Genomic DNA, 20,057 nt, shown 5'->3' with positions numbered 1-20,057 from the left:
CAGCATCCCTGGCCTCCCCCGAGCCAGATGGTGGGGACTGTCCCCGCCCCCAGTGGTGAGGACCAGAAATGGCTCCAGACGTTGCCTCGTGCCCTGGGGAAGATTCACCCACCACACTTCCTGTAAACTGGTCACTCGGCCTGGAGGTGGATTTCGTAAGCCACTTCCTGTTGCTTCATCCCCAGAAGTGCTCTTTGCCGGAGGGGAGAGGATCAGGGGATTCTGGCCCTGGAGAGGTTCCTCCTCACGCTTTCCTCTGTCTCAGCATTGAGGGCTCTCGCTGCCTCCCAGGCCCTGCACCCTCGACCCTTCTCCCAAAGGCATTGCTGTCTTTACGGGAGTGTCCTCATTGAGGGGGAGCTGCCTGCAGGAGTCTCCCAGTCTGTATTCAGCAGCCACAGTGGGTGCCCAGGCCAAGTGACCGCAGGGCGCAGGCATCACTGCCCTGCTGTGTTGAGGTCTGTTCTCCGAGTCAGGGTCTGAAGTCCAGTTGGGTCTGGGGAGCACCAGCCTCAGCACAGCTCAGTGCCTGCCTGCCCAGCCTTGAAGACCCAGCTGACCTGCTGACTGTGTCAGGCCAGCTGTGGTGGCCCTACCAGGCTCCCCAACTCCCACCTGGGGCCCTGGCCTGAACTACAGCAGCAGGGGTGACTTTGTATCTCAGGAGCTACCAGTTCCATACCTCATACTGGGTAATGAAAGATGGATTTCTGCCACTCGAGGGCCTGGGAGGACTTGTCAGCCAGTGTGGGGTCAAGGGAAGGTTGTCACCTCTGACCCTGCAGTGGGGGTGACGACCCCTCAGAGGGTCTACAGAGACTGGGCAGGCGGTGGCCTGAGGCATGGCTCTCTCCTGCCGGGTGTTCTTGGGTATGAGATGGGCAGCACCCTGCAGGTGTCATGTGCTACTGAGTTACCCCGTTACTTAATTAATGTGGCCTGAGGCCAACCCCAAAGCTTCTAAGGCAGCAGGGAAACCACCTGTGCCACGGTCTGTTCCCGACCCTCTGTCCTGCTGCATAGATGAGGTAACGAGGCACTTAGCCCCCCTGACAAGAGTTCAGCCTTGACACCAGGAATGTTGGCTCTGGAGGGAGCAGCCAGAAGAGGGTGCGGCGGGCCACGCGCTGTCAGGCGTCCCCACCAGACCAGGCTGGTGAGCACAGAGGGTGACAGCTGGTCCCACCGTGAAGGGACCTAGCTGGCTCTGCCTGTCTGCAGCCGACACTCACCTCCTGGGTCCTTGATTGGCTTGTCAGGGTACTGCACCCCAGCTGCTTTCTGTGTTTTTACTCATCCCCCCCACCCCGTCCTTGTGTTTTCATCACCATCTATTTAGCACCCAACATTCAAAACCCCAGCCTCACTACTGTAATTTATGCCTTGAATGATCTTTTGCAGAAACATCATGAGAAAAAAGCCTTTTCTATTCATGCATGCTCACTGTGCCCCCGTCATCCTCTGCAAATCCACAGGTCCATCTAGGGTCACTCTCCCTCCTTCTGAAGAACTTCTAGAACCTTCCTCACAGTGCAGGCCAGCTGCTGACAGAAGATTCTCTCAGCGTTTGAGCGAATCTTTATTTCCCTTTCTCTTTTCACTGGGCATGGAATTGTGGTCTGGCAGTGTTTCTCCCTTAGCACTTTGAAGATGCCCTCCCAGTCTTGGGGCTGGCTCCTGATGTGCAGTGTCGGCCTCGGCACTTGGGGCGACTATTGTGGCTGTGCTGATTTGCTCATGATGCGCCACGACCTGGTAGTTTTCCTGCTAGGGGCTGACGAGGCTTCTTGGGTCTGTGGATTTATAGCATTTGTTACATTTGGGAATCCCTGGCCACTCTTTTCTCAGATCCCCCGCCCGCCCTCAGGACTCCAGTTACTTGCACGTGGGATCCCCTGCTGTCGTCCACAGGTCACCGAGGTGGTGTTCGTTTCCTGTAGGCTTCTTTCTGTGGGATTCATCTAGGTGGCTCCTGTGGCTTTGTCTTCAAGTTCTCTGCCCTTTTCTTCTGTGGTGCCTGCTGCGACTTCCACCTAGTGGCCGTTTCATTCCGATCCTCCGTGTCTCAGCTCCAGAAGCCCCTCGTGGCTCTCTCACAATACCTGTATGTCTTCCTCTTCAGCTGTTTTCCTTTAGGCGTGGAGCATTCCAAGTTCACAGTAGCCGTCCCAAAGCCCCTGTCTGTTCAGTCAGCATCTCTGTGCTTCCCACGTCTTTGTGCTGACTCATTTTCCCCCTGGCTTAGGGGTCTCGTTTTCCTGCTGCTTCACGTGTCTGTAGGGTTCTGCTTGTAGATGCCACGTGGCGTTCTTATGAGGTGGGTCCCTGCCCGATGGTCCGCACAGGGCCGGCCATGATTTAGACAGGAGTTAGCCTTAGTGCCCATATCTGTTAATGGCTGGATGCGTCCTGTGTCTGTCACCCTCATGCGTGTGTGATGTTAGGAGTGAATTGCTCTGTTGTTAACAAGGGCCTGGTCTCCTGCTGGAGGGTGGGGATACAGTGTGAGCCAGAGTGGCTGGGAGCCTGGCCACGGTGATGGCCACCTCTCATGGGGACAGGCACTTGAGGTTATAGAGAAAGGCTGGCTCTGGCCCCTCAGCCCTTCTCCTCTGAGGCATGAAGTCTTGTTCTCCATACCCTTGGGGGATAAGCAACTTGGCAAGAAAGGAGTCTTGCAGGTAACCCGCCTGACAGTCAGCTACCAGAACCTGGTTAAATGCCTCACTGGATGGCATGGCCCACAGGGAACGTAGAGCCACGGGGTGGGTGGGAGGGCCAGTGTGTTCAAGGCCTGTCACCCTCAGCCTTGCACAGCTGGGGCTGCCCAGGCACAGTTCCTTGGGGGGTTGTACACCCTAACTGGTTCCTGTCCCTTGTCACCCTAACTGGCCTCAGCATCATCACTGTTTTCTGAGCCCTCATCCCTGGCTCACAGCTGCACATGCAGAGGCCTCGCATGGACAGTAGACAGGGTGCTTGTGTTAGCCCCGGGCCGACCTCTCTGCAGAGATTTGCACCGCGAGAGACGGGCCCCACCTGCTCTCTGCAGCCGCTGCACTGCGTCCCTGCTCCACTCCCCTGCTGCTCCCTCCTCCAGAACACCCTTCCCACCTGGCCTTGGTCACGTGCTCCCTGGGCCTGTGAGGACTGGTGCCATGAGTTTTTGGGGGCTCCCTGAGTGGGGTGGGCCGGACCATTCTGTCTTGGTGCTTCCTTTGCTCCGTATGGTTCTTGTGTCTTACGCCAGTTCCTTTTCACTCGTGCATTGAAAATGGTTAAAGGACAGGACTCTCCTCCGCCTGTTCCAGAACTCGCCGTGTGTGTGTCAGAGAATGTTGCTCCTGTGCCCTGAGTCAACAAAGACGACCCCTGTGAGCTCAAGGGCAGTTGGGAAGGTGTAGCGAACATCCTGTAAAACGTCCCATCTTGTGAGTTTTGACCCTCTACCTTCGCCCGGCTGCAGCCACTCCCCACTCCCACCTCCAGCCCTGGACACCTGCTGGTCGGCTTTTTGTCTCTTTGGTTTTGCCTTTCCTGGGGATTTATAGAAATGGAGTCATACAGCATGTGGCATGACGTGCAGCCTTCTTTCACTTGGCATGGTCCTCCGTATTCCATCGTTTGATTCTCTCTCCACCAGTTGAAGGACATTTGGGCTACTGCCGCTTTTTGGATACTCTAAATAATTCTGCTATAAATGTTCAGGTGTAAGTTTTTGTACGGAAGTGTGTTTTTGTGGGTGTATACCCGGGAGTGGAATTGCTGGGTGTGTTTAACCCTTTGTTTAACCTTTTAGAAAACTGCCAGGTGGCTTCCACAGTGGCTGAGCCTTGTCCATTCCCACCCACGATGGCAGAGGTTCTGGGTCCTCGCCAACACTTGCTCTTGTCAGCCTCTTTTAGATTAGCTGCTCTGATGGGTACAGAGCTATCTCAGTGTGGTTATGTTTTTTTTATTTTTTTAAATATTTTTATGGCTATCAATCTAGGTCACTATGGTTACAGTTTGCATTTCCTTGATGAGTAATGGCATCCGGTGTCTTTTCACACCTTTATTGGTCCCTGCAGGTCTCTTTTTCATGTCTGTGTTTAACCAAATTCTTTTTTGTTGCTGTTGTTGAGACAGGATCTCACTCTGTTGCCCAGGCTGGAGTGCAGTGGTGCAATCTCAGCTCACTGCAACCTCCACTTCCTGGGTTGAAGTGATTCTCCTGCCTCAGCCTCCGGAGTAGTTGGGATTACAGGCGCCCACTGCCACGCCCAGCTAATTTTTGTATTTTTAGTAGAGACGGGGGTTTCACCATGTTGGCCAGACTGGTCTCGAACTCCTGACGTCAAGTGATCCGCCCACCTCGGCCTCCCAAAGTGCTGGGATTACAGGCGTGAACCACCGCACCTGGCCTGTTTAACCAAATTCGAAGCAAAGGTCACTCAGGTGCTGCTTCCCCAAGGTCCCAGCCAGGCCGAGGTCCCCTGTTCTCTGCAGTAGCAGCACAGGCTGGTGGTTGAGTCGTGTTTTGGGGTACAGGGCCAGCCCTTCCCGAGTTGCTCTAGACGAGCCCCCCTTGTCACAGCAGCACAGTGGCCCTTGTGACTGCAGCAGCTGTTTCCTGGTCTTGGAGCAGGACAAGGGAGTGGGCCGTGGATGTGTTGCACCATGGACAGTGGTGGCTTGCACAGTGAATTGTGCTTGCTGTGGAGTGGGCCTGTGTACTTGTTGAGGGGTGGCGTGCTTGAGAAGCATGGGGCAGTTTCTGGGGCATCATGGCCTGGGTGATGTTAGCGTGCAGGGGCACCATCCCTCTGTTCTCCCCTAAACAGCAGAAGCCTTGGGGAGTCTTGGCAAAATCCTTGGAGAGTCTTGGCAAAGAAGGGGGCTCCTGTAGACCAAAGTGAGGCACTCGGTGCCTCCCACTCTGGGCACTATGCATGTCATATGTATACGGCTGCGTGGTCTAAGCTGGCCAAGCAGACCTATGGCTCAGGGCACACATGGAGCAGGTGCTGAGAGGCCAGCCATCTCTTATGTCCCAGGCGGCTTCCACTGCTCCTAGCAGCTCCTGTCGTACCCAGCTGATGGGCACTGGATGCGAGCAGTTGGAGGGCCCTCTGCCACCTCAAGCTGGAGTCCTGGAACAGTGCTGAGTGGCTCCAGAGGGCGGACCCTGGGCTGACCCACGGGGTGGGTGTTGTCTCTGATACTGTCCCAGGTGTAGAGCTGTTCCGTTTACCCTGGGTCTTCCGACAGGCCTCACCAGACTCAAGTAGTGCTTTGCCCTCTGGGGAGAGCTATGGGCAGACCAGGGTGGGAGGGAGTGAAACCTGAGCAGTGGAGACGGAGCCCAGGACGGGGTACTATGAGGACAGGAGCAAGGCCTGGGTGGGAGGGCATCTCAGTGAGCTGGACCTGAATGGGGCAGTGGGGCCAGGTGGTGCAGGGGTGGGTTTAGGGACCGAGAATCATGGTGACCAGCCAGGGCTACGCTGTGGGGTAGCATCTGGGACACTGAGATCTATGCTTAGGGCCCCAGGTTGGGAAGAGGGAAGAAGATGCAGAGGTGCAGTCCTCCTCTGGATCCCAGTTCTTTTTCAGATACTGCCAGAAGGCTGGTCTCTGAATAGCTGAAGCGTCAGTATTTATTTTGAGCTCTTTTGTATATTTTTTCCTTGGAAATTCCACTGCTCCAAGCTCAGTGACCAGCTGCCCAGAAGCCATGTGGCTGCCGCAAGGCCGTGTGGTGGAGCTGTGCAAGCCTCAGGCTCCCACCCCAGGCTCCAAGGTGGCCCCACCGCACCTGCTCTGATAGACAGTGCTCAACCACCTGGTTGTTAAAAGCCAGTGTTTGTGAAACAGGACTTAGCCTGGTTTGTGGTTTCAGGGGGTCATCTGGGGCTGTGAGAGTGGAGGGGGGATGTGAGAGTGGAGGGGGGCTGCTTTTGCCTGTATGGGTCCTTGGGAGAGTCATGATCCAGGGTCAACCCTGACCTGTCTTTGCTTTTTCCTAGCAGGGCTGTGAGCACCTTGAGCCTTGCTCTTCTCTCCCGGTGGATTCACAGGCTGGTGGTGGCTTCCAAGGATGGCACACTCCCCGCCCCTGCGTCCTGGGCCCGCTGCCAGCCTGTTGCCTGTGTCTGGAGGCCCCATTCTTACCTGTCATGTGGCCCCAGCCCTCTGTCCATCTGAGGAACTCCTACTGATCCTTCTAAAACCCTGCTCCGGTGACCTTGCCTATAATTTTCAGAGTGTGTGCATTTCCTTTCCCCTCTCCTGAGAACACCATCTTCACCCTGCTCCTTCTATACCTGGGGAGGGAGTCTTTGGGTTTCCCAGTGTCTTTATTGACGTTCCTCTCACCTTTTTTTTTTTTTTTTTGTAGGATTCTGTTTCACTGAGGCCGTCTATCCGATTTCAAGGAAGCCAAGGGGTGAGTTTTTGTCTTAATCATTCATATTTGGAATCTTGGGACTGGTATAGTCTCAGGTCTGTCCTTGCTCGCTGGGTACAGCAGCAGCTCATGGCAGTGTTTGGGCCCTGTCTGCCACCATGCAAGGCTGGGTTCTAGGCCCCCAGGATAGCCCTTTGGCTGGGGCCACACCAGGACGTGTCTGGTGCCCATCACAGGCTGCCTGGGCAATGGGCGGCTCTTCTCTCCCAGTGGCCCCCTTCATGCAGTGATGTGCACCTGGCTTCCAGTCTGATAGGGCAGGGGCCCCCAACCCCCAGCCCTGGACTGGTTAGGAACTGCCCACACAGCAGGAGGTGAGCTGTGGGTGAGTGAGCACGACCACCTGGGCTCTGCCTCCTGTCAGCTGAGCGTGTTATTAGATTCTTACAGGAGCGTGAACCCTATTGTGAACTGTGCATGCCAGGGATCTAGGTTGCGTGCTCCTTATGAGAATCTAATGCCTGATCTGAGGTGGATCAGTTTCAGCCTGAAACCATCCTCCCCTATGGCTTCCCATCCCCCTTCCAGCATCCATAGAAAAATTGTCTTCTGGCCGGGTGTGGTGGCTCGCACCTATAATCCCAGGACTTTGGGAGGCCGAGGCGGGCAGATCACCTGAGAGATCTGGAGTTTGAGACCAGCCTGACCAACGTAGAGAAACCCATCTCTACTAAAAATACAAAATTAGCTTGGCGTGGTGGCACATGCCTATAATCTTAGCTACTCAGGAGGCTGAGGCAGAATTGCTTGAACCTGGGAGGTGGAGGTTGCAGTGAGCCGAGATCGCGCCATTGCACTACTGCCTGGGCAACAAGAGCGAAACTGTCTCAAAAAAAAAAAAAAGAAAAAGAAAAATTGTCTTCCACGAAACGAGTCCCTAGTGCCAAAAAGGTAGGGGACTGCTGCATTAGGGCACACAAGGACCATGGACATTTGTCTGGATTTTGGTTGGGAGAGAGGTTCATAGAAACTCATCACCCTCATTTTTTGAAATATGTTTTCTTCTAAATGACCATCTTATAGAAAAATCAGGTGAGTGAGAGAAAGGGTGAGTGGTCTACCTTCCTTGACCCCCTGTTTTAGGACTCTTCATCTCCCCCAACCCACCCAATATGCCTTAGAATGGTTTGATTTTTCTTCTAGCCTTTATCGCAGGTTCCCCTGCATCTAGGCTGGAGTGTAGTGGTGCAATCTCGGCTCACTGCAACTTCGGCCTCCTGGATTCAAGTAATTCTCCTGCCTCAGCCTCCCAAATAGCTGAGATTACAGACGCCTGCCACCATGCCTGGCTAAGTTTTGTACTTTTAGTAGAGATAGGGTTTCACCATGTTGGCCAGGCTGGTCTCAAACTCCTGACCTCAGGTGATCCACCTGCTGCAGCCTCCCAAAGTGCTGGGATTACGGGTGAGCCACCACGCCTGGCCTTGTTTTGTTTTTTAAGAAATGAGTCTCTCTGTTGCCGAGGCTGGAGTGCAGTGGCACAATCATAGCTTACTTCAGCTTTGAACTCATGGGCTCAAGGGATCCTCCCACCTCAAGTTCTCAAGTAGTTGGGACTACTGGTGTACACCACCATGCCAGGCAAATTTTATTTTTATTTTTCTAAAGATGGAGTCTCATTATGTTGTCCAGGCTGGTCTTGAACTTCTAGGCTCAAATGATCCTCCCACCTTGGCCTCCCAAAGTGCTAGAATTACAGGTGCAAGCCACTGCACCCAACTTTTTTTTTTTTCTTTTAGAGTTACCATGTTGTACCTAAATCAGTTTCTGTCCACAGCCTGAGAGTGCTGCACAGCTGGGTGTGGGGATATGGACATGATGATCCGTGGGCTTCCAGGTGTAGCCCAGGGTTCCGCAGAGACATGGAGCCTCTAGGAGACATATGTCTGTGTGTGCTGATAAAAAGATGCATTGCAAGCAGTGGGCTCAGACGACTGTGGGCTGGGGAGTCTGTAACCCTCAGGGTTGGCTGCAGACTCCCAGTAGGAGCTGATGGAGCAGTCCTCAGGCAGAGTTTCTTCCTCCTCCTGCCAAACCCCAGTTTCCCTCTTAAGGCCTTGGGCTGATTCGATGGGGCCACCCAGACCATCGAGGGTCATCTCCTTTACTTGCCTTCAGTATCTGGGTTGTGGATGGTAACCATGTCCACAGAGTACCTCCAGGGCACCCCTAGATGGGATGTCATGGAATAACGAATCCCCAGGGGCTGCAGCCTAGCCAGTTGACGCAACCCCACACTTCCATCAGCTCCAGTTGGGTCTTGTGGTCACCCTTTGGCCACCTGCTTTTTACCTTCCCCAGGACATTCTCTCAGGGGTCAGAGGTTGGGGGCAGGGGTGGGCTGGCCTGGGCTTGCTGCCAGAGCAGCCCCACAGTGCCCTCTGGTGTTCTACAGCAGTCACTCTGTGCCTTCCACTGCTGCCTGACCACCCATGCCCCTCCACCCAACCTGAGCAGTAGGGGGGCCCCTCATCCCCAACCTCCATCTCAGCAAGCCTGTCAGATGACACACTGCAGCCTGGCCATGGCCGAAGCACACAGTGGTATCCTTGCGTGCAGCATGCCATGTGCCTTGACTTGGAGCCTAAGAACATGTGTAGCAGGGGCCCAAGTCACTGACCCCACTGGGGTGGCTACAGGGCTAACCTCCTAGAGACAGGGTTTTGCCATGTTGGCCAGGCTGGTCTCGAACTCTTGACCTCAGGTGATCCACCCACCTCAGCCTCCCAAAGTGCTGGGATTACAGGCGGGAGCCACCTCGCCTGGCCAGCTGCTTCACTTTAGTGGGCTGTTAGCTTTGGGGCTCTTGGTCCTGGGCCATGCTGCCGGCAACCTGCCACAGAGCCTGCACTGGGCTCATCGTTGTCGGAATGCCCCCTGGAGGGTGTTCCTTCATGGATCCAGTCAGCCAGCATCGCCCAAGCTCCTGCGGTTCACTGTCTGGGTCTTGGGGCTGGAGGGACTACTCTTAGGTTGTCATCAGGTACATGTGCTGATTCGATGTTCAGGGTCCTGTGTGGGATGCAGGGACCCATTCCCCACGGGCCCACTGGACTCGAGCTGGAGATTTTGTGACTTAGGGACCTTGGCCATGTTTCTCCCTCTGTTCATCACCTTCCTTGTCCACCTGGAGGGCATCTGCAGGTTGAACTTGAGGTCAGGAGAATCAGTATCCTTCCTGCAGCACAGAATGAGCTCAGCCCCTCATGCGCCTCTCCTCTTATGTGGGTGCACCGTGGCCAGCATAGGGTCTCGGCCTACGTGCTTCTGGGGTGGGGGTCTGATCTCGCCCAGCCACCTCCCTGCCTGTGCAGCAGGTGCCCTCATGATGGCCAGGTGCACCTCTCGCTTCCCCTGCGCAGGCAGATTCGTCAGAGTCGCTTCATGGCATTTGCTGATTCCCTGAGAAAGCTGGGCCTGCTGTGGTGTGTCCTGCCCCAGAGCAGAGTTCTTGGCGTCATGGCATTTCCCTTGTCCACGCTTGTGTCTAGAGCCTCTGCCCTTTCCCAGACCCAGAATAGGTCTGACCTAGGTCTCAGTGGTCTGGGGATTCCTCCTAGGATTTAACCCTAGAGAGGCCAGTAGACTCCAAAGGGGAAAAGAAACCCACACCTTGCTGGCCCCAGCTGTGAACTCCAGCAAAGTCCGAGGTGATGATTAAAAAAAAAAGAGGGGGGCTGGGTGTGATGGCTCATGCTTGTGATCCCAGTACTTTGGGAGGCCGAGGTGGGCGGATCATCTGAGGTCACCGGAGTTCGAGACTGGCCTGGATAACGTGGTGAAACCCTGTCTCCACTAAAAATACAAAAATTAGGGCTGGGTGCGGGGGCTGTAGCCTGTAATCCTAACACTTTGGGAGGCTGAGGCAGGTGGATCACGTGAGGTCAGGAGTTCAAGACCAGCATGGCCAACATGGTGAAATCCCATCTCTACTAAAAATACAAAAAATTTAGCCAGGTGTGGTGGTGTGCACTTGGAATTCCAGCTACTTGGGAGCCTGAGGCAGGAAAATCGCTTGAACCCGGGAGGAGGTGGAGGTTGCAGTGACCCGAGGTCGTGCCACTGCACACCAGCCTGGGCAACAGAGTGTGACTCCGTCTAAAAAAAAAAGAAAAAGGAAAGGAGCAGTTGGTGTCCAGGGATGTTCCAGGTGTCAAGACTTCTGTGCGCCGAGGGAGGACCTGTATGGCCGTTTCTAGAAGGAGGTTTGGCAGGGCTTGTCTCTACCAAGCAAAGACACAGCAGTGTCTTGGCAGCTAGGAATCAATTCTTTAGGAGTAACCAGTGTAATGTGCTCAAAGACTTAGCCACACGGAGTGCATGTTGCTGTGTTGTTTGTGACACAGACAATTTAGAAACAATCTAAAAATGCCTAAATTGGGAGCCATCCATGTGCTGAGGCTGAGCAGTCAGGGACCCTAGGTGGGCACAGCACATGGCTCTTCTCCGGCTGGCCATGGTGTGCGTGGCTCCTGGAGTGGAAGCAGGTACTTAGAAAGTGCCCTTGGCTTGGGGCTGAGGAGGTAAGGCTCCCACTAGGCCAAAGGGGCTGCCTCCCTCCTAGAGGTTGTATTCAGCCACTGGGTCATGACTCTGTTTACAAAGAACAATATATCTTATTCTGAGAGTTCTGTGGGAAATAAAAATAATGTAGAAAACATTTCTGAGGCCGGGCACGGTGGCTCACACCTGTAATCCCAGCACTTTGGGAGGCCGAGGTGGGCGGATCACGAGGTCAGGAGATCGAGACCATCCTGGCTAACACAGTGAAACCCTGTCTCTACTAAAAATACAAAAAATTAGCCAGGCGTGGTGGCGGGCACCTGTAGTCCCAGCTACTGGGGAGGCTGAGGCAGGAGAATGGCGTGAACCCGGGAGGCAGAGCTTGCAGTGAGCTGAGATCACGCCACTGTACTCCAGCCTGGGTGATGGAGTAAGACTCCGTCTCAAAAAAAGAAAAAAAAAAACCATTTCTGGCCTGGAAACCTCCCAGGCCAGAGAGAACCTGGTCGGTCCGTTATTTGGGCTCCTGTGTGTGTTGTATGGATAGCACCTGGGGCCACCTAGCTCATGTTCTTATTTCTGTTTTTGTTTTAGAGATGCTCTGTCTCCCAGGCTGGAATGCTGTGGTACAATCACGGCTTACTGCAGCCATGACCTCCCAGGCTCAAGCCTCCTGAGTAGCTGGGACTACAAGCGTGCGCCACCATGCCCAGTTAATTTTTTTTTTTTTTTTGTAGAGACAGGGTCTCACTGTGTTGCCCAGGCTGGTCTTGAACTTCTGGGCCCGAGCGATCTGCCTGCCTTGGCCTTCCAAAATGTTGGGATTACAGGCATGAACCCCTGTACCCCCATCCTTTTTTTTTTTTAACTGCCCAGAATAGCGAGTGTTTTTCCTTGTTTTTCTCAACCATTTTGCTCTGCACCCCCACCCCAAGGTTCTTCAGAACCTTCCTCCTCCCCACCTGCACTGTAAAAGAGGCCATGCAGATTTTAGGGGGTCAGGTGGGGAGTGCAGCAGGCCCCAATTTGGGATGGATTTCAAAGGGAAGAGATGAATGGACTCTGGCGGTGACTTGAGCGGTGGTGGAAGCAACGCCCCCTGGTGGCCATCGTCAGGTCAGCGGGAAGGGCAGTGGGCCTTTGGGCCCTGCGGAAGCCCCTGGGATGAGCCCCTGTGGCCTGGGCTCTGTGTCTGTGAGCATGGACTAGTGCTTAGGTTTATGGCAACTCCTCCCCACCCCCCATAACCTGGATCCGGGGCTGACCTCAGACATACCCAGACCTGCTGTGCGTGGGCCATCTGAGGGCCCCATGGCAGCCCAATGGTACGTGGGTCACTGGGCCCATGAGCAGCCCCCAAGGAGCAACCAAGACCCCGTTCAGAAGGCCGAGCAGGGGCTGCGTTTCAAACCTTGTCCCAGAACCCGGGCAAGCTCTTGGCTAGTGCAGAGAAAGTGGCCACATTCCTGGGCTGCTCCCATCCCGCTGGCTTCCCCACGGTCCCGGACTGGTAACCATTAACCAGCAGCAAAACAGCCCGTTAATCGGAGGGCTCCATAGCGCTGTGTGTGCTAGGGGAGGCAAGGCCTGTGAGAACCTCGGTGTCTGGCTCCGGGAAACCTTTCCTAACACTCTCCCCACCTTCTCACCCCCGCATCCTGAAGGATGCCAATCGCCATGCCCTCTGTGTGTCTTCCCATTGTCGCCAGCAGCATGACACTCTCCCGAGCATCAGCTTTGAGGCTGCAGCTCTGTAAACAGAGTGCCCCCCTTCATGCAGCCCCTACTCCCCACCACAGCTGCACACTTGGCCCTGGGCTCTGCACCTGGCCCCTGCTTCTAGGATGGAGTTTGCGGGGCAGATGTCTACGCCTGTGTGGAAAAGATCCAAGCAGGATGAAGGGCCACTGTGAAGCCTCTACCCACAGAGAAGCAAGGTTGCTGGGCAGGCTCAGGCAGGGGCCCTGTCAGTGCTGACTGGGTGTACAGCTGCCCCCGGCCACAGTTAGTGCACACACCCTCCCATGGAGGCATAGAGGGTGGGCCTTGCCGTGTGAGATTCCCCACCTCTCCAGCTGGCAGTGGCCTGGTCTCACTGCCAGCTCTCTGCTGAGTGGCATCTCCCCTGAAGCCACAGTGACAGAATGAGTCCTGCCCACCTGGGTGGAGCTGGGGTTTTCCTGGGACAGGGCTGCACGTGAGAGTGCCCAGCCCTCAGTCACTGTGGGGCGGAAGCCACTGGCAACTTGGGCCTCAGGCCAGGACCACAGGGGCAGTGGGGGTTAAAGAGATGACAGAGGAGGGCGGGAGAGCCACCCAGGCCGGGCTCAGGTTCCCACAGCCACTCCTTTTGGTTTCCCTGGACGTGTGGTCCCCAGCTTCCCTGGGTGGCTCATTCTGGGTCACCATGTCACCTGTGCACCTGGCCACCACAGAGCCTCTCAGAAACTTGAGCTTCCCTCATCCCAGCAGCATGTTTCTAGTTACTTGTAAGAATGAGAATAAAAGTCACATCTGGGAAGGGAGGTGCAGGCAGGGCAGGGTGGCACCTGTGTGTGTTGGGTGAAAAAACACCTCAGTGGTGTCAGAGCAGGACAGATCTGGATGGCCAGGGTCGCCCACATGGCTCTGGCAGAGGCTTCAGGGGGTGTGTTGTTGTGTTTGTGTGTGGGAGGTTGTGTTTCTGTGTGTATGGATTGTGTTTGTGTGTGGGGGGGTTTGTGTGGGTTGTGGTTGTGTGTGTGGTTATGTGTGGGTTGTGTCTGTGTGGCTGTGTGGGGGTTGTATATGTCTGTGTGTGTGGTGTGTGTGGTTGTGTGTAGTGGTTTGTGTGTGGCTGTGTGTGGGGGGGTTGTGCATGTGTGGGTTATGTGTGTGAGTTGTGTTTGTGTGGGAGGTTGTGTGTGTGGTGCTGTCGGGGGGGAAGTTGTATGTGTGGCGCTGTGTGTGGGGTATTGTGTGTGTATGGTTGTGTGGTTGTGTGGGTTGTGTGTGGGGAGGTTGTGTGTGGAGGGGTTGTGTTTGTGTGTGGGGGTGGGATTGTGTGGTTGTGGGGGGTTGTGTGGGGAGATTGTGTGTGGAGGGGTTGTGTTTGTGTGTGTGTGTGGTTGTGTGGTGAGGGGGGGTGGGGAGGGTTTCTCTGCCCGAGGGTGAATCATCAGAGCTATATGTGTGTGATTTCTCCGATGCTGAGTGCAGGCCGTTTCTGCCTTCTCTGACCCTGATAGAGATGTGTGTTTGTGTTCAGGTGTGGCCTGGTGTGGTGGGCCCACAATGGACTTTGGCCTCACCCTCCACCAGCACACTGGGCCCTGACCCCTCAGCTTGCGTTTCTGTGTCAGCATGACAGGGACAAGGGCGCCTGCCTTAGGGGGACATGTTCGAGGCTGAGAGGGGATGCTGGGCAGACCCCAGCAGATGGGACGGCTTTTTTCCTGGGGCAGTGTTCAGCCTGGGGGAGGGGCAGGATGGGCGTCTGGAGAAGGGTCTGCAGGCCGGGCAGACTGGCTGGTACAGGGACTGCCTGCAAGCCCAGACCAGACTCTTCCTGCCCGAAGTGGCCAAACCCAGGAACTGTTCTTGTCTTGGGAGCAGGGACTGGCACTGGGCTGGGTGCAGCCATGGCTTCCCTTGTGGGTCCAAACACTACCCCAGGGGACAAGTCCCAGCCAAGGCCACACAGCAGGGCCAGGGATTGGTGCTCCTCCACGTGCCTGGTGGCAGGAGCCCCGTCCTCTGTCTCACAGGTGGGGCACAGGCAGGCAAAGCCTCCCATGGGCGTATGAAGCAGCTCGGCAGGGGCAAGGGGGCAGGAGATTCAGCCACAGTCTCTCCCGCGCTCATGGTGTCACGGAGGAGGAGACGGGGCTTGGGTGCCAAGGGGGTGCTGCAGCCAGGGGACAAGACCTGAGGGCTCCCCCCATGTTGTCCCCTCCTTGTGGACTATTAGAGCGCCCTTCATGTGTCAGTCTAACTGTGAGGAGCTCATGCCAAAGCCCAGGCATTAGTTTAGGAAGGGCCACCTCTGTTGACAGAGGGTCTGGAGTCAGCCTAGAATGCAATGGCCTCTGATGCGATGCCGCCCTGCACTGAGCCTGGCCGGGACCAGCATAGTCCGTCCATCCGCCTGCCTGCCCCTGGCCGTCCGTCCTCCCAGGCAGGGTCGGAGCTTTGCCCAGCTGGGCTGCAGGGACACAGCCAAAGTCAGGCTGGTGTGACCCATGACAGGCTTGTCGGGGGCCAGTGCTTCTGATCTGTGAACCCCTGAGACACAAGCCTACCTGATTCACAGCTGCAGCAAATGGAGACTCACGTGGAGTCCCTGTCCTTTGTGGGGGGATGCTGAGACGGGGTCGCCAAGGAGGGGCGCCAGAGTTGCGGGTGGCTGCCCAAGCCCCTCTTGTTGCATTTTACCTCATAGGGTGTCCCAGGCCAGGTCTGTCCATTTGGTGGTGGGGAAAGTGAGTCATGGTCCAGACAAGCCACTTTCCAGGGGTCACACGATTGGGGTGGGGGCCCTGCATCTGGGCAGGTGCTGAGCACTGTCCTCAGACAGCAGGGCTGTTGCTGCTGAAAACGGCCTCTGGCCCCATGCCCACCCGCATAGGTGCCTGAGTCCCCTCTCTACGCAGTGTGTGTTGCTGAGGATGGGCTGCCCGTCCCGTCACTGGCAGAAGAGCAGGGGTGTGTTTTAGGGAAAGGGGCCAGCCAGCACATTCCCGTTGTGAGGGTTGCACTGTGGGGACTCGTGCAGGAGATGCAGGCTGGGGCCCGTCCTGCCGAGGACCTCCTGGTGACACCCCCTCCCCCTCCACACAGCACATCTCCATCCCCCAGCCCGACTGCCCCGCAGAGACGCGGACGTTCTCCTTCTACCTCTCCAACATCGGCCGTGACAACCCCCAGGGCAGCTTCGACTGCATCCAGCAGTACATCTCCAGGTGAGGCACCGCCCCACCCCAGAGCACCCGCCAGCTCTTGAAGTCACCCTGCCACCTCTGGCCCAGGGTTGAGATGTGCCCCATTGAAACCGTGTTGCCTGAGACAGTGCAGACAGAGCCCATTTTCCAGGCCAGGTGGCGGGCTGGGGGCATGGGCCCTCAACGGATCCTCCCTGCATTGTCCCAGCTGCTGACCCCAGCTCCTGGCCTTGTCTTGCAGTCATGGGGACATCCACCTGGACTGCCTGGGCAGCATACAGGACAAGATCACGGTGTGTGCCACCGACGACTCCTACCAGAAGGCGCGGCAGAGCATGGCCCAGGCAGAGGAGGAGACGCGGAGCCGAAGTGCCATTGTCATCAAGGCTGGAGGCCGCTACCTGGGTGAGCAGCGGGTTTGGCAGGGCTGTAGGGCGGCCGGGCAGCTGCCAGTGTCAGGAGGCATTTGGGGCCTGTCCAGGCTGGGCACTGGCTGTGCCCTGCACAGAAATGATGGGTCAACTGAGGAGTCGGTCCCTGAGCAGGACGTGCCTGGACCAAAGTCTGGGTTGGGAAGAGAGGTATGGCCACATGGGCCTGGGGGTTATGTGAGGGGTAGGGGGTTGGGTTGTGGCAGCTGCTGCGTTGTGAAGCCTGAGGTGGACAAAGGGGCCTGAGAGCTCCAGGAGCTGTGAGTTGGTGGTCCCTGCTTTCAGGCTGCAGCCTTGGGGACCTTCACCTGTCAGGGAGACCAACAGGCTCCCCGAAGACGGGCATGCAGCCTAGGGCAAGGCCCATGTCTGTCTCTGGAGGCTGCCTCCGCCCTCACTTGACCAGCCAGCTCCTCCCCAACGCCACCACAGCCGGCAACAGGCAGGAAATGAGCCTCACAGGCCCTGTTGCCAGCGACCCAGCACTGCAGGAAAGCTCTGGCCGCTCAGCATCGACTTGGAAACGGTTTCAGCAGTTGAGAAGCCAACAGGCCTTGACAGTGGGAAGCAAAGTGCTGTTTGTTTACAGAGCTGCAGCACCCCGCCTCTTAGTCCAGGCAGAGCTCCAGGAGTCATGGGAACTCATTACGGCGGGAGTAGGGTGCCGGGCTTCAGGGAGGAGGGAGATGGCTCAGAGCAGACGACAGCCTTGATGGCTTTTTGAGTTTTATCTTTAAGAAAAGGCGGGAGCATTTCAATTCCTCTCTCTCCTGCTTCTGAAGAAAGCACGTGATTTCCCTTTGCTGAGCAGAGGGATTCCCTCTGAATGAAACCCCAGATGTGGGTGCAGGGGTTGGTCCTCCTGGTCAACACTGAGCCCGGGTGGACGTGTTGTATGGCCAGGGAGCCCGGGTTGTCCATGATGTTGAGGCCTTGGGCTGTAAGCCCCAAGCACAGGGCTGCTGTGGGGAGAACAGTTGAAGAGACAGCTGTACACGTGTTTTGTTTTTTATTTTTTCTTTTTTTAAAGACAGGACCTTTCTCTGTCACTCAGGCTGGAGTGCGGTGGCACAATCATAGCTCACTGCAGCCTCAAACACCTGGGCTCAAGTGATCCTACCTCAGCCTCCAGAGTAGCTGGGACCACAGGTGTGTGCCACCACACATGGCAAACTTTTAGATTTTTTGTAGAGACAGAGCCTTGCTATGTTGCCCAGGCTGGTCTCTTGACTCCTGGGCTCAAATGAATCCTTTCGCCTGGGCCTCCCACAATGCTGGGATTACAGGCATGAGTCAGCGCACCTGGCCCCATATACATGTTAATAAATCTATGGGTCCTTCAGCCAAAAACTTGATCAGAAGTGTATCTTAGCACACCACTTTGGGTACAGCGAGGGTTTTTTTTTTTTTTTTTTTTTTTGAGATGGAGTCTTGCTCTGTTGCCCAGGCTGGAGTGCAGTGGCGCAATCTCGGCTCAGTGCAAGCTCCGCCGCCTCCCAGGTTCATGCAATTCTCCTACCTCAGCCTCCGGAGTAGCTGGGACTACAGGTGCCCGCCACCACGCCTGGCTAATTTTTTTTTTTTTTTTTTTTGTATTTTTGGTAGAGACGGGGTTTCACTGTGTTAGCCAGGATGGTCTCGATCTCCTGACCTCATGATCCGCCCGCCTCAGCCTCCCAAAGTGCTGGGATCACAGGTGTGAGCCACCGCCCCTGGCCCAGTGAGGGTTTTTGAAACAGTTTATGTTCTGGTAGGGGACGCTGTCTGTTAAGATGTGAATGTGGCCAGATGCAGTGGCTCACACCTGTAATCCCAGCACTTTGAGAGGCCAAGGCAGGGAGATCACGAGGTCAGGAGTTCGAGACCAGCCTGGCCAATATGGTGAAACCCTGCCTCTACTAAAAATACAAAAATTAGCCAGGTGTGGTGGCATGCGCCTGGAGTCCAAGCTACTCGGGAGGCTGAGGCAGGAGAATCGCTTGAACCTGGAAGGCGGAGGTTGCAGTGAGCTGAGATTGCACCACTGCACTCCAGCCTGGGCAACAGAGTGAGACTCTGTCTCAAAAAAAAAAAAAAAAAAAAAAAAAAAAAAGATGTGAATGTGCATGTTCCTCTGTTTCACAGTGCCCCCCTCAGGTTGCTCCTCCTCCCTGTCAATCAGCCTGGCCCTATATGGGTGAGTCCGGCCCTGCTGTCAGGACCCCACTGAGCAGACCCCAGAGGTATGAGCGCTGGCCCTGGGTATTCTGAAAGCAAGGCTTTCTGGATTAATTTGACAGATTAGATTTTGAGAGATAAGATCAAAGTGATGTTGTTATGAAGAGCTTTTGGGGGAAGGATTTGAGGCACTGTTGAGCTTGCTCGGCCGACCCTGTTCCCAAGGATGCCAGGGCATCATCGTTCAGGACAGAGCAGGGGAGCAGCATGCTGGACCCTGCCCATGTCTCTTCGTCGGGGATAGAGGGGAACCTGCTCTCCCCAGGGCTCTGGGCACAGCCATGCCTGCCAGAGGAGAGCTTGACCAGGCCTAAGGCTGAGGTGCCACTTGCACCCCAGGGTCTTCAGAGCAGCTGCCGAAAGTGGCTCCGACATCTTTATTGACTTTAGAAAAACAAAAATGGCAGCCACAGGGGGCCAGCATAGGACTCTGAAGTGCAGGCTTGGGAGTGACTGCCTCTTGCAGTTCAGGGACCCCCAGTTTAACATCAGAAGGTTTACAAACAGCCCCAGCCTCAGGGTCGGCAGGATGGCTCTGGTCTATAATTGATTCCAGCACTTTGGGAAGCTGAGGCAAGAGGGTCCTTTGGGCCCATGAGTTTGAGACCAGTCTGGGCAGCATAGTGAGACGCCATCTCTACAAATAATAAAAAATAAATTAGCCAAGCATGGTGGTGCGTACCTGTGGTCCCAGCTACTCCAGAGGCTGAGGTGGGAGGATCGCTTGAGCCCAGGAGTTTGGGGCTGCATTGAGCCATGATTGTACTACACTCCAGCCTGAGTGACAGAGCAGGATCCTGTCTCAAAAAACAAAACAATCCTCGCCCCCCCCACCCCGAACACACACACACACACACACACACACACACACACGCACACACACACACCCCACCAGAGTGATCAGGTGATTTTGCTGTCCAGGATTTAGGTCACCTGTGAAGTAAGTTAAGGTTGTAACACAGTTCTGCTGCCTGCACCTTCCACTTCTGAGGCTGGGTGCCCTGCAGGTGCCAGCCATGGGCGGCAGGTGGCGCTCTTGGCCGCCCAGGGTCCCCAAGGAGCAAGCTGGCCTTTGCTGTGGTTGGTGTGGTGCCTGCTGCCAGCACTGTCCATAGTCTCAAACCTTTGGGCACCTGCTCAGCAGCACTGGCTTAGGACACGGCAGCGCCCTCTCTGTTCCCTAAAGCTTGGATTCTTGTTGCAGGCAAGAAGGTTCAGTTTCGGAAACCGGCCCCAGGTGCGACAGACGCAGTGCCCTCCCGGAAGCGGGCAACCCCCATCAACTTGGCGAGTGCCATCAGGAAGAGTGGTGCCAGTGGCGTGAGTGGGGGCAGCACGGTGTCCCAGAGGCCCTTCCGTGACCGAGTACTGCACCTCCTGGCGCTACGGCCCTACCGCAAGGCCGAGCTGCTGCTGCGACTGCAGAAGGATGGCCTGACGCAGGCGGACAAGGATGCGCTGGATGGCCTCCTCCAGCAGGTGCGTGCCGCCCCGATGTCATGTCTTTACCAGTAGTCTCCGCAGATGGTCTTGTGTGGG

The 20,057-nt window shown here is 55.9% G+C and overlaps 1 protein-coding gene across 1 annotated transcript in view; it reads left to right on the top strand.

Annotated features, from left to right (window-relative positions):
* Positions 1 to 20,057, top strand: part of ELL (elongation factor for RNA polymerase II) — an 83,639-nt gene that overhangs the window by 44,662 nt on the left and 18,920 nt on the right. Inside the window, exons 2-5 of the mRNA XM_055236462.2 lie at positions 6,380 to 6,427; positions 15,770 to 15,891; positions 16,112 to 16,275; positions 19,723 to 19,997. Coding sequence (XP_055092437.1) covers positions 6,380 to 6,427; positions 15,770 to 15,891; positions 16,112 to 16,275; positions 19,723 to 19,997 — 609 coding nt within the window. The remainder of the gene's footprint in view (positions 1 to 6,379; positions 6,428 to 15,769; positions 15,892 to 16,111; positions 16,276 to 19,722; positions 19,998 to 20,057) is intronic.

The sequence above is a fragment of the Symphalangus syndactylus genome, chromosome 13 (genome assembly GCF_028878055.3).
Source record: "Symphalangus syndactylus isolate Jambi chromosome 13, NHGRI_mSymSyn1-v2.1_pri, whole genome shotgun sequence".
NCBI lineage: Eukaryota > Metazoa > Chordata > Mammalia > Primates > Hylobatidae > Symphalangus > Symphalangus syndactylus.
This window is presented reverse-complemented; position numbering and strand designations above follow the sequence as displayed.